At 33.7% G+C, this 13,189-nt stretch overlaps 1 protein-coding gene across 1 annotated transcript; it reads right to left on the bottom strand.

Annotated features, from left to right (window-relative positions):
• Positions 1-3,283: 3,283 nt before the first annotated feature.
• On the bottom strand, positions 3,284-9,419 carry LOC115716443 (uncharacterized). Its single transcript, XM_030645238.2, has 9 exons — positions 8,820-9,419; positions 8,282-8,482; positions 8,051-8,173; positions 7,908-7,945; positions 7,705-7,801; positions 4,617-7,502; positions 4,311-4,448; positions 4,070-4,128; positions 3,284-3,988 (listed from the first exon to the last, which is right to left on the bottom strand). The coding sequence occupies exons 1-9, from the start codon at positions 8,895-8,897 to the stop codon at positions 3,742-3,744; spliced, it is 3,867 nt and encodes a 1,288-aa protein (XP_030501098.2). The 5' UTR covers positions 8,898-9,419; the 3' UTR covers positions 3,284-3,741.
• Positions 9,420-13,189: the final 3,770 nt, after the last annotated feature.

Below are 13,189 nucleotides of genomic sequence, written 5' to 3'. Positions count from 1 at the left end.
TTTTTCTTAAGAATGATAACACCTTCAGCTATAGTCTTTTCAACAATAATGTGTGTGGGTGACAACCATTGTATAAAACAAAGACAAACCTTTCTTACCCTTCAAGGAAAAATCCTCCATGCTTTTATAAACTATAACCTTGTTCCTAGAAAAGGCCATCAATATGAAGTGAGTGAACTTGATCAAATAATCTTATGCAACATCATTTTGAAAGACAACCAAATCAACTTAGGTTACTTTATCCTTAAAACCATCAATGAAGTGTATAAGCCTAACCTAAAAAAGAGCCTTAACCTATGTTTATCTTCTTAGCTACTTGTTCCCACTCTCAAAAATCCCAATTGAAGATGAAACCGACATTTATGAACCCAAGGATTCTGACACTCTTGGTGAGATCACATTCAAATCAATGTGCTACAAGTTTAATGAAGAGGAAAATAAGTGAATTTCCACCAAACAAGGTCCACACTCCCATGAGGAAGCCACTTTGGTCTCAAGTGAAAGTGCAGAAGAAGAGCAAGAAGCCCAAGTTCAAGGCGATGAGGAAGCCAAAGAAGAAGTGCCTCCAATGCCACAAGTCTCTCACTTCAACATCGAAGAGGCTTTCGCTAACCTTCACACCTCCATTGCTTCAAATTTCAACAACTTGAGAAGTGAAATGAACACTCATTTTTCCACTCTTCAAGATGAGATGACTACCATAAAAGGTGACATGGCCACTATGAGGAGTGACATGGAGCACGGGTTTGTCGATGCTCAAGAGGAGATGGCACAATAGAAGCCATACATGGATCGTTTTGAACCTCCACCAAATTAGTTCTCTTGCATTTGTTTTAGCATCTTTTCTCATGTATTTTTTAGTATGTTTGCAAAGGCTTAGTGTCTTTTGACTTTTATGAGTTAGTTTTTTATGTTTCTTTTTTTTATTATTATTTTGGATGATACGTTTTTTATTTTTTTTATGGTGAATGGTATGCTTTGTTTTATCTTTTTATTTATCTTTTATTTTTTGAATTCCTTTGGCAAACTTTTTGATGAATCAAAACGAGGAGAAATTCTATAGTGATTATTTTTTTTAGCAACAAACTCAATTTTTTTGGATATCTAATGCTTTTTAAATATAAGTATAAAATTGAGGGAATTTTACAAAATCATACTAGGTCAAATTAAAAGGTAAATTTTTTTTATCCTTGCAAACATGAAGGGGGAGTTAATCTAATATGTTGCTTTAATTTTTCCTTTCCCTTTTTTTTAAAAAAAAAAAAAGAAAATAATCAAATATTTAATATCATCAAAAAGGAGGAGAATGTTAACTCAAACTTTTAGATCTCCTTATTCTGATGATTAACAAATATTTAATTATTATTTGTTACTAATAAATTGTTGATTTTGTAGCACAATTAAAGGTAAATAAATTTTTCAAAGGCAAAATTAACTCCAAGGGCAAAATGGTAATTTTACCAAAATTCTTGAAAGTGACTCGAAGTGGATTCCAAGACTCAAAAAACTTAAGACAAGACTCCATGAAGTTTTATTTACATTTTCTAGTCTTGTATAGTGATTTTCAAGTCCATACTTAAAAAAGTTTTAAGTAGAAATTCTGGCCCACTAACTTGGGCGACAAGTTTTCTCACCAAATAATATAAAGAAAAATTTCAATTCACTTTTTAAATCACATATCATTTAACTAAGAGAATAAAATTAGAATTTTTAAAATCAGATAATCGAGTAGAGAGTTATGGCCATTTTAGTGCAAAAAATATTGGACTTTTTGCCACTGCCAGGAATTCGGTTAAACAATTCCTAGCCGGTTAACCGGTTCTCCCTAAAATCGGTTTACCATTTGGGAATCGGTGAACTGGATTGCTCAGTGGCAGTCTCATTTTTTCGTTTCTAACAGCTATATTTCACCCCAACACTATATAAACTCGATTTTTTACTCAAAAATTTAAGTTGGTCGAGCATATATTTCATACACATAACATATTCAAGTGATTTTAATGAGCTCTGAAGTCTAAAATCTAACAAACTCTTTTCACACATTTCAGCCAAAAATTGTATTTAATTCTTTAAAGTGTGCTTGCTAATCACTTTAGGTTTTCCATTGTTTCATCATAATTCTAGAGTGAATTTGCTTGTAATTTCAAGCACATTTCCATATTGTGATTGAGGTGAGGTTGGCATTGATATTGTAAATAACCTGGTTAGAGTGAGATTGTTAGTACAACAATCTAAAAAAGTGGTTGATAGTCCTTGGCGGTGCAAAACTATTGTAAGATATTTGGAAATACCTTGGTGGAAAATTTTCGGTTGTAAGGGTTAATCAAGCTCGTTAACTAGCCTTGATATTAGAACTCAAAGCTAGGTCAATAGCTTTGAAGACCAAAGATGTAGGTGGCTTAATTCTACTGAACCTTGTAAAAATTGAGAGTTTGGAATTTCTTACCCTTAAACTTTTTACTTTACAAGCTTGATTATTTGCTATACATCATTGCTTGCCATATTACTTGCATTTATTTGATTAAGAGATTAATTGCATAGTTTTGTGTTAAAAGTTTTAATTTACTGAAATTAGTTTAAATTTCTGATTCACCCTCTTTGGAAAAATATCTTAACATAAGAATCTTTAAATCTAACAATCTCAATAGTTAAAAAAAATTAAACAGAAACATTCAAAAAAAAATAAAACGTAATTAGCCTTTTAAAATAATAATTTCGTACTTGGCATCAAGCAATGGCAAAGCAAGTATCTTATTTCTCCACTAACTTATACAGTGGCATTATTACTCACTCATAGATATTTTTTAAAATAATTTGCGGCATAAATAACTAAGTTTAACTTTTGATTGTAAATAAATACCTAAGTTTAATTTTTAGCAATAATAATACCTAAATTATATTTTTAAAACTTTGTAAGTACCTAACTAATCAATGTTTAATCATTATCTATGTGTCATTTTTTTATTGATATATTTAAATTATTTTTTAAAAAAAAAAATAAAAATTAATAACTTAAATCAATCAAGAATTGTTACGTGACAATTTACTCAACATTTAACAGTCAGATACCTACAAAAATTCTAAAATTATAAAAGTATTATTGCCGTAAAAAATAAACTTTAATATTAATTTACAGTTGAAAATTAAACTTAAGTATTTATACTGCAAATTACTCGATTATTGATTATAGTCAAACCCACCCATAGATATTCATTATATGACTATAATATATAAATATATATTGCACATGGGAAGAAACTTCTGTAGATAAGCACGAAGAATATCACTGAATAGCATAAGAAACCAATTAAAAATAAAATCGTCATTTTCTTTTGTGAAAAATAAAAGAATGCATCTTATAATTAACACCTTACATATAATGACAAAGCTCTTACAATTAAAAGTGAAAAAAATTGCCAAACGAGCACCGGAGTGAGAGAGAAAACTGAATAACATTTTTACTACAAAACAATGGAGGAGACAAAGAACCTAAGTATTCTGTATGAAACCCAATGGGGCGGATATATATATATCTATATATTAAAGAAGAAAAGAAAAAAGATATACATATTTTGGCTGTATACATACTAAATTTATTCAATCCAAGGAATTTGGCATCTGGGATTTTCTCATGTGAGCATAACCAATCACTTTTTAACTATACATGGTGTACGGTTTTGATGTAGATAAAAATGCAACTATATCAGGAACCAGTAGAGTCTCACTTACTATTATTACTAGCTAGCTCTTTTTATTGGCATTTTTCAGGTTCCGTACAGTCATTACTAGCTGTTGTCTTTCACCTTCTACCTCTGCAAATTTGAGACTTATTTCTGAGTATCTCTCTTGCATTTCTTTTAGTTCAATTCCCATTATTGTGTTTCTCTCCTTTAAAGATGCCAATTCACTTAGTAATTCCTCAACTTTATTGCTATCTTGGCTATCAACATTTTGGCCTTTGTTTCCTTCCTCTGCTACAAATTCATCTCTGATATGAAGATAAAAATTAGACTCCACTAAAAAACATTGTTCAAATTGGAAGAAAAGAGCATGATACTCAGAAGTTTACCTCTTTATCAGTGACATTTCATTCTCGCTTGAAGTTAAAGTACTGGCATCTTTAACTACCTGTAACACCAAAATTTCATTAGCACGATCACAATTGCAATAAATAATTAGTCAAATAATTTGGATCCTCTGCGGAATGGATTTTAGTCAGTAAATGTTTACGGTAAAAGCTCAGATAAACACCACCATCTAAAACAACCTTAAGAGGTTTCATTTTCTGAGCTAAGCATGCTGCAACTAACCTTTTGAAATGCACTATTATGACTGAGTTCTTCCATCCGGCTTTCCAACTCGTCGATTTTGTTTTGAAGATCTTTTTCCTTCTCCAAAAACGAAGAAGATGAGATTTCCAGGGCTGCTTCTTTTAATTTTATTTGTCCCTGCAATAGCCAAAAAAAAAAGTACCATTACTACTTTTATTTGTATAAACTGCAATTGACATAAACAAGTAGAAGAATCATCAGTCATAGCCGATCTGGACTTATTCCATCTTAGCTTCATAGCAGAGCTATATATTGCTGCAGTTTTCATTAAACATGTTAGCATACCTCAAGCACTTTTATTTTCTCCCTCATACTAATAACTTCTTTCGGACCACCACGGGGAACTGCCACAGATTTATTGTTTTTTGGAGAGGTTTTTGTTCCATCCAAAATTGGTGTGCGCCCATTGCTTTCCTTAAGCTTCTTCTCAATATTGATGAGTGCATCCTCTTTCTTCTTTAGATCACTCTTTAGGTGGAATACTTCCTTTCTAAGTTTCTCTTTTTCTGCCTCGTCTTTAAGCACAGACGACTTTAAGAAATCATATTGTGCTTTAAGTTTTTCCAACTCCGACTGTAAGAGCTCCACGGTAGCCTCCTTTTCATCCTTGAGATTCTTTATTTTATTCAACTCTTCCAACAACTCTTTCGCTTCCTTCTTCATCTGAGCAATAGAATTTATGAGCTCATTTCTTTCCACATTTCCTGTTTCTATCAGCATCTCATTTTCCTTGGCAGAGGTCCTCATTTTTTCCAACTCAACCTTCAAACCCCTATAATGCTCTTCTTTCTTGGAGACACAATTATTCTCCGTTTTGAGCCTCTCAATCTCAGCCTTGAGCTGAGAGATCTCCCTGGAGAAAGTCTCCTTTATTTCTTCCTCGTGCCTCTTCTGATGCTCAAGCTGCTTGGTCACACTGTCAGTGTCCGATGACATCCTTCCATCTGTTTGACTGGAAAGCTCATGCAACTTTGCCTCGTAATCATCCCTAACTCTCTGGAGCTGATCCTTAGCTTTCTGAAGCATTCCCTCTAGTTGGATTTTCTGCCCACGCAGTTCGCTAGCTTCTGTCATTGCCTTCTTAGCCACCTTCTCATTTGCATCAAAGGTTGAAGCCATTTGCATGGAAAGCATTCTAAATTCCTCTTGAAGCTTCTCAGCTGTATTGGTGTTTTTCCATCTCATCTTTCTCAACCCTTCCTCAGCCCGGATTGCTCTTTGCTCCTGCTCAACTTTAGCCACAGTTAAAGCCTCAAGGTCAGCTTCAAATACCTGTGCCTGTTCCTCTAGTTCCTCCTCCAAGCTTCTTATATAGGACTCAAACTGTTTTGTTTTGGCCAAAGAATCAGAAAATTCTTTTGACTGAATCTTCTGTTCTTCCTCCAAGCTTTTTGTATGGGACTCAAGCTCCATTATTGTAACCAATGCTTCTGAGAATTCTTTAGACTTCGTCTTTAGTTCTTCCTCCAGGCTTTTGGTACAGGACTGAAGCTCCTTTATTGTTACCAAAGAACAAGAGAATTTTTTTGACTGTGACTTCAGTTCTTCCTCCAAGCTTATGATATGGGACTCGTGCTCTTTAACTGTTACCAATGAATCAGACAATTCTTTCGACCGCTTCTTCAGTTCTTCCTCCAAGCTTATGATATGGGACTCATGCTCTTGAACTGTTACCAATGAATCAGATAATTCTTTTGACCGCTTCTTCAGTTCTTCCTCCAAACTTTTGATATGAGATTCATGCTCCTTTACAGTTATTAAAGAATCAGATAATTCTTTCGATCGCTTCTTCAGTTCTTCTTCCAGGCTTTCGATATGAGACTCAAGCTCCTTTGTTGTTTCCAAGGAATCACTGTACTCTTCTGACTGAGTCTTCAGTTCCTCCTCCAAACTTTTGATATGGGATTCATGCTCCTTTACGGTTCTCAAAGAGTCAGATAATTCTATAGATTGCTTCTTCAGTTCTTCCTCCAAGCTCTTTATATGGGACTCAAGCTCCTTTGTTGTTGCCAAAGAATCAGTGTACACTTCTGACTGCGTCTTCAGTTCTTTCTCCAAGCTCTCAATTTGGTCCTCGAGCTCATTTATAGGAGATGAACATTCATACTGCATCTTAAGTTGTTCTTGAATCTGGCTTTGCTCAAGTTTATAGGAGATGTCATGGTTTTCTTGTTTCAATATCTCATAATCAAGTGCAAGCTGTTCAATCTGCATTTCAAGTTCATCTTTGTCTCTCCTGTATATCTCTATTTCACTGTAGAGGTCTATGATCTTTTGCTCCAGGAGAGTTGTATTATTATCATGGCTGTGCTCCTTAATAAGTTTCTCTAGTGCCTTTTGTTCATCATCTTCATCTGTCTCGCAGTTTCGTAAATTTGCTCTTGGCTTCACACAATCTTCGTCAAAGCCTGATTGCTTGGGTTGATTGGATGTTTCCTTGTTCTTATGTTCCAACATTTCCTCTAGATCACCAACTGCCAGAATTAATTCTGCATTTGAATCCTGTGTCTTCTGAAGCTGCAGCCTTAGATTGGTATTCAAATCCTTCTCATAATTCAGTTCTTGTCTGAGTTCTTCAAGGAGAGCCCGAACGTCCCCACCTTCTAACTGTGATATGTTATTGGCCTTTCCAATGTCATTACGTTTTTTAAGCCTCTCACATTCTGCCTTAAATGAATCTCTTTCTTCCTTCAAACTAGCAACTTCTCTTGAGAGATCTTGCCCTCTTTTACTCTCTTTTATGATCTGCTTTCGTAGAGTTTGTAATTCCATCTCAGACACATCCACCTGTCTAGACAAAACAACGAGGTCGGCCTTGAGCTTTTCAATCTCAACATCTGAAGCCTGTTGAGAATCTTCTCTGGTATGGATATTGTGGGAACTTTGTGTTGAACCATCTGTACTTACTCCATGGTCAGAACTTCCGTACGAGTCCCATTGTGATCTCTGGTGATCTTCATAGGATTCTTTTTTATGAGGCACAGAAGGGTGATTCAGAGATGATAGGTAGGTAGGAGGCTCCCTATGGACATCTACACTTGCTCCAAGTTCTCGTGAAGTGTTAAGTCCAGAGCTGCTATCAGAACTTGACAAAGTAATGTCCGATCCACTAGATGCTCGGCGGTTTCCATTCGATTCACCATTGTTAGTGGGTTTGTTTATTGCCCCATCCTGTAAACATTGCAACCAAAGAAAAGAAAGAACTTAAGAAAAAAAAAAATAGAGCATTGATACATTTCTGTTTGATTTTTATATAATAATTCAATCAGAGCTATGCAAAAACATATGATTACCAGCACACAGCTCAGGATTTAAAAATGCTAAATAAGAAATAAACTAATTCAGAAGCATTCTTTATTATAATGAAACTTACAATCTTAATGTTGTTATCTGCATCACCATTGCTCAAGTGGGTCTTTAAGCTCTTAGCTTGGGGTCTAGGCTTCACCTCATCACATTCCTCCACCTCTCTGCATTTTAAATTTTCCAACAAAAACCAAATTCATCAGAATTCATGAACCAAAATCTGCAAAACTCAAAAAAAAAAAAAAAGTGTAACATTGAAACTCGTGTTACCTCTGATCAACATTCTCCTGTACCCTTTGAATTAAAACCTACTCACAAAAAGAAAAGAAAAAGAAGCGTTAACAAGAAGATAAAACAAACATCCAAGACTTCCATATCAGAGAATCACAAACTCAACGAGAAAGAGTACTAACATGCAATATTGCATCAGAACTAGAATTCTTTAGTGGAAGAGAGACAGTAGAAGCCTTAGTGGCCTCAGCATAAGCAGCAAAATCAATAGAAACCTCTCCAAATACACAACCTTTGCCCGATCCCTACACAAACACACAAGAGCAAGTTATAATGCTGATACATAAACCACTGTACAGAAACACAGATAAACATTTACAGCTCTGAGTAATTTCATCAAACAGTTCACATACATATGAAACACTGAAACGGTAGATTTTCTCACTGATTTTCCCAGTTCTTGGGTCCTGAGAAAATTTAACCGTTTCATACACTGGATTTTCCCATCTGCAGCTCCCATCTCTAATGGTAGCTTTATCTAACTTCACACTCGGTTTTCCCAGCTCCCCTGGAATCACAGACACCATCAAGGCATCCACACCCAATTGGGTTACCTGCAATAAACAAATTGACCCAATGCGTAAAAGGTTTTGATCACTATTAAATGTCATAAATATTCAACACTGTTCTGACTTTTTCAGCTTGGTTGCTTAGAAAACAAAAGAAAAAGAGGAAAAGAAAAAGGAAAATTTGGTCCGTTGTTGCTTTCCAAGAACTACTGGAGAGCTCGCACCAACAATGTGAAGCTAAATTGAGTAAGTTTCTTAAAGGTTTATAGCTCCAAAACACTAAGCAATTTTTTTCAAAACTCAACAACCCATTATCAAATCTTTTCGTTCCCAGCATTTTCTCGGCAACCAAACAAAACCCAATTGAGAAGACTTCGACTACCTGAGTTGCATGGAACTGCAATTTGAACACAGATTTGATCTTGTTCTTCTCGCTCCTCCATCTCGCCGACTTAAACATCTTACGACTACACCCCTGCTACCACAACTCCTACGACCTCTCTTAATAATTGAGCTTCAACGCCACTCCATGAATCGATGGAGCTCCGTCAAAACCCGCCTCAACATTGCGATCTTTACATTCACCGACGGACCCAATGCCAACCCAATTTTTTTTTTTTTTTTGGTTAGTTTTATGGTTTGAACTGAGCTGGTCAAGAAAAACAGAGCAGAAAACAGATAAACGAGTTGACTCAGTGAATCAAAGGGAGATAGAGGGAGTTGAGGATGACCCAGTTTTCCATAGAAGCTTGGAATGGTGAAACCTCGGGAACCAGTTTACGGACTCAGAAGAAGACAATAGTAACGAGCAGATCTGATGAGAGGAAGGCTCTCTCTTCTATTTCTCTCTCTTTCTTTCTCTTTCTCTTTTCACTTCTATAATACTTCTTTTGAAAGCGGTGACAAATGTAATTTAAAAAAAAAAAAAATAATAATAATAAAAATGAAAATGAGAAAATAATAATAAATTGTGGGAGAAGCTTCTATATGTGACAAATAATTTAAATGAAAATATATATTATTTAAAATTAATTAGGTGGAATTAAATGGTGTTATATATATATATGATGTAATGGTGTTTGTTTGTTTGTATGTATATGTGAATATTATATAATTTTAAATATTTATATATACTTGACATGCATACCCTTATACTTATATACTTGCTTATAATAAGGTAATGTTTTGTTGAGGAAATATCTTTATTAAATGTCTTTTATTTTTTATTAAAAGAGTTTGATTAAGAAATCTCAACTTGGGCATATCCCACGTGTGAACCAGCTTGTATTGGGAAATTAGGATTAGTTTACTACAAATGTTTAAAATAAGAGTATTTTTGGAATGGAAGAAAGTAAAAACAATTTTAATTAGTTACTAATTTGGGTTTGAAAGTCAAGTTTTGATTTTTGATTTATTTTTTGATTTATTTTTTATCAATTTGCCATTCATTAATATTGTATTGGATCCATTTGTGATTTCCCATTTTGTGGTTTAGTTTTAAAACATGCAATTCCCGACACTTCTCAAAGAGTTGAATTGTTCACTAAATACTAATAAATGGGATTTTTCTCATATATATGCATGAAAAATTGTTTGTATAAATTCTTACTTTTAAGCAATTATAAAGTTTAATGAGATGCAAATGCTTGTTTAGGTAGGCCACCAAATGGTTCATATAAATATATAATAAACATCCTATGCCTTTTTATATGAATGTATATTGCACCTTTTAAATATATGGAGAGAGAACCTTGGATTCACAATATTCTAAGTATTTTGTTGTGTCATTACTAATTAAATATATAGTATTTTAATTCTAATCAAAATTACAAAAATATAGTGTATTGGACTTGGTATTATTGGATTCTTTTACAAGATTTGTTCATGTCTATATCATGCTAATTAATGGACCCTTTTGAGAAAATGAGTCCCACAAAGAATGTGTTTTTATGTATTATTGTTCCACCCAAAATAATACACATTTTACTTGGTCCCATCAAGATTTAATTTCTTCCAAAATTGAACAGCTAGAGATAGCAGCAGGACTTTCATAACCTTCTCCTTTTTAATAAATCTATAGATTATTGAAGATAATGAATAATTCTTTTTCAATAAATAAAAAAATAACTTTTCAAAATGAATTTACAAAAACACCCTTTTAATTCAACATCCTAAAATTTTAAGACATTAGTGTTAGTTTTATACATCTGAGTTTGTTGGCATTGAACACAAGGAGTATAAACAACATTGTCAAGATTGTGACTCCATTGTTAAATTCTCTGCATGCATTAAATATTTTTAATAATAATATAAAAATTCACTATTAATTTATTATTCAAATATGGCATGCATATATTCCTACCATATATACTAAATAGTGCAGGGTTCGATTGATTGTGAACATAAATTCATATAGCCCATATCATGCAGTAATTAATTAGCTGTGTCACTTATTTTGATCAAGCATTTTTTTTATTATGTGCAATAAATGGGTTTGATGATTTTAATTTATAAAATAATACAAGGGTATTCTAGTACTTTTTCCATGGCTTTGTTTTTATGTCTATTCTTATATCGTATGCCCTAAGGATACATTTCTTTGAATAAATGTAATCTCGAGATAATGACATTATAACTAAGTATTATGTTCTTTTTAGTCAATAATTTTATATAAATATATATTAATTACGAATATTAGATGTTTTGAATACTTACCTACCTCCATGGTCGAAGTTACATGTAAATTAATAGAGCGGTCACCCCATTTGAAATTCGGATCGGTCGTAAATCATAACTATTTCAAGCGTAAGTGTAAATAATTTTTTTCTCGGTCTTTATACAAATACTTTTTTGATCAAAACAATAATAAATAAAGTTACTTAGTATTGTTGGAGGAATTTTGACAACACTAAATAAAATATTAAGATAAAATTATAAAAAAAAAAAAAAGTATGTGATTACTCCACCTAGAATGGCAAGTGTTCAAAGAATGGACACTCAGACGTACTGAAAAATATAAATAACACAATGGAAATATAGTGATTCAGTCAGATCACAGTCTGCGTAGTCCACTGTTGCAAGGATTTCTGTCTTCTTTATTTCATATTGGATCACTCCCTTATATACAAAGCGAGTGTCCTTTGATTATACAGAACTTGATTAATTATCAATCTATTTTACATTAAATATCAACATTTAAATCAATAGAAACGTAAACATAATAAATGAAGAACAGTTTTGACTCAATTCACTAACTACAGCAATGTATGAGACCTTGGTGGTGCGAGTTGTCTGTTCATATTCTCACATAAGCTTGTGGGCTTAAGATGCGTACAAGACTAATCGAGTCTTACGTGTTTAAGATCTGCGTTCTATTTGAGTCACTTATACGGATATCCTACAAAAATTCAATAACTTAGGACATGCGAGTCCTTATCGGGTTATCGAGTGCGTTAGGTCATCCGGACCAGCTCGCTGAGTAAATAATCGATCTTTACTTACTCACAAGAAAAGCTTTATGGACATCGCATATATATTGGTATATGCAAGTTTTAAAACCCGGTCTTCGGTCCTGCATCGTGCAAGGCGTAATAATGCGACTAGACTCAGTCAGGGTCACATCATCTCGTTGAGTTTGGTTCAGGCGAGGTTTATAATCAAATGGTCTCATTCTGACAACTCAGCTCTCCTCGAGGAGAGTGAGTCCACGTGTCATATTTATGGGAGCCTGGTCTCGAGTTTTCTAGATAAACAATTCACACTATAACACATGCCCTTAGTTTCGTGACTGACAGCTATGTCATGAGGGAAACTATAAGCGAGAGGCGGGCGAGAGATTATCACGAGATGGTGACTTTTGGTTATCTTATCGAGGGTTTTGAAAAGACGACTGTAATTATTACTTTTAATTCATTTAAGGTGCCACATCACCAAAACTCTTTGGAGTCTACACAGGCGTGGTTATTGGAAATCGTTGGATGGAGAGACCTTAGGCATTCCTTTGCCACGTGTCTTCATCCCAATAAATGAGGGATATTAGAATTTAAACTTTCTGATACGAAATGATCCTTTATTCATTTCCCTCTCATTTTCATTTTCCCCTTCTTTCTCCCTTCTAAATTTTGAATTCTCAAAAAATCTCTTTTCATTTTTCTGAGTTTTCTCCATCAGAGAAGGATTTTGAAGTTCTTGATATCCACAGAATCTCTCGAAGAGATACTGCACTTCAAGGTTAGTGGATTAAGTAAATGTTTTTCTATCTTTGAGAATTTATACGTATTCTATGCTTTTATGGGTAGAAAATGTATGAGATAATAAGATTTGTTATTTGTCTTTCGACAAAATACCCTGTTTTCTGGGAAATATGTACTTGAAACTTGAGTTATCACGGGTTTCAGGAAGAACACTTCGAGTGCTCTCATGTTTCCTGATGAGTACTTCAAGTACTCTTGAGTTTTCGATAAGTATTTCGAATGTTTGCGTATTTTCTTGAACATTCGAATACTCAGAATTAACTTAATCAAACCAATATCAAGTTTTTGAACCCTCTATTTTGCTAGAATTTAATAATTAATTCTTAGGGTTTTTTTAGCTTTCAGGCTGTATGTACTTTTGTTATAAAAACTATCTGAGTCTTCGAAATAGTGGGTGTGTCACAGCAATTTAATGCTCATGCAACTTTCGCATGTTCCTTGGGTCACTGTGAAACACCCAGTCATTTGAGACATGGTTAGTTTTTATTTTTCTTGCTTT

Source organism: Cannabis sativa, chromosome 5, assembly GCF_029168945.1.
Source record: "Cannabis sativa cultivar Pink pepper isolate KNU-18-1 chromosome 5, ASM2916894v1, whole genome shotgun sequence".
NCBI classification, from domain to species: domain Eukaryota; kingdom Viridiplantae; phylum Streptophyta; class Magnoliopsida; order Rosales; family Cannabaceae; genus Cannabis; species Cannabis sativa.
This window is presented reverse-complemented; position numbering and strand designations above follow the sequence as displayed.

What these genes read in the sequence shown, in the direction of transcription:
- LOC115716443 (XM_030645238.2), bottom strand. Translation starts at nt 8,897, where the DNA reads ATGTTTAAGTCGGCGAGATGGAGGAGCGAGAAGAACAAGATCAAATCT. An exon ending in TGCAGTTCCATGCAACTCAG is followed by an intron (nt 8,483 to 8,819) that starts GTAGTCGAAGTC and finishes TGTTTATTGCAG; the next exon opens with GTAACCCAATTGGGTGTGGA. An exon ending in ACCGTTTCAGTGTTTCATAT is followed by an intron (nt 8,174 to 8,281) that starts GTATGTGAACTG and finishes GTGTTTGTGTAG; the next exon opens with GGATCGGGCAAAGGTTGTGT.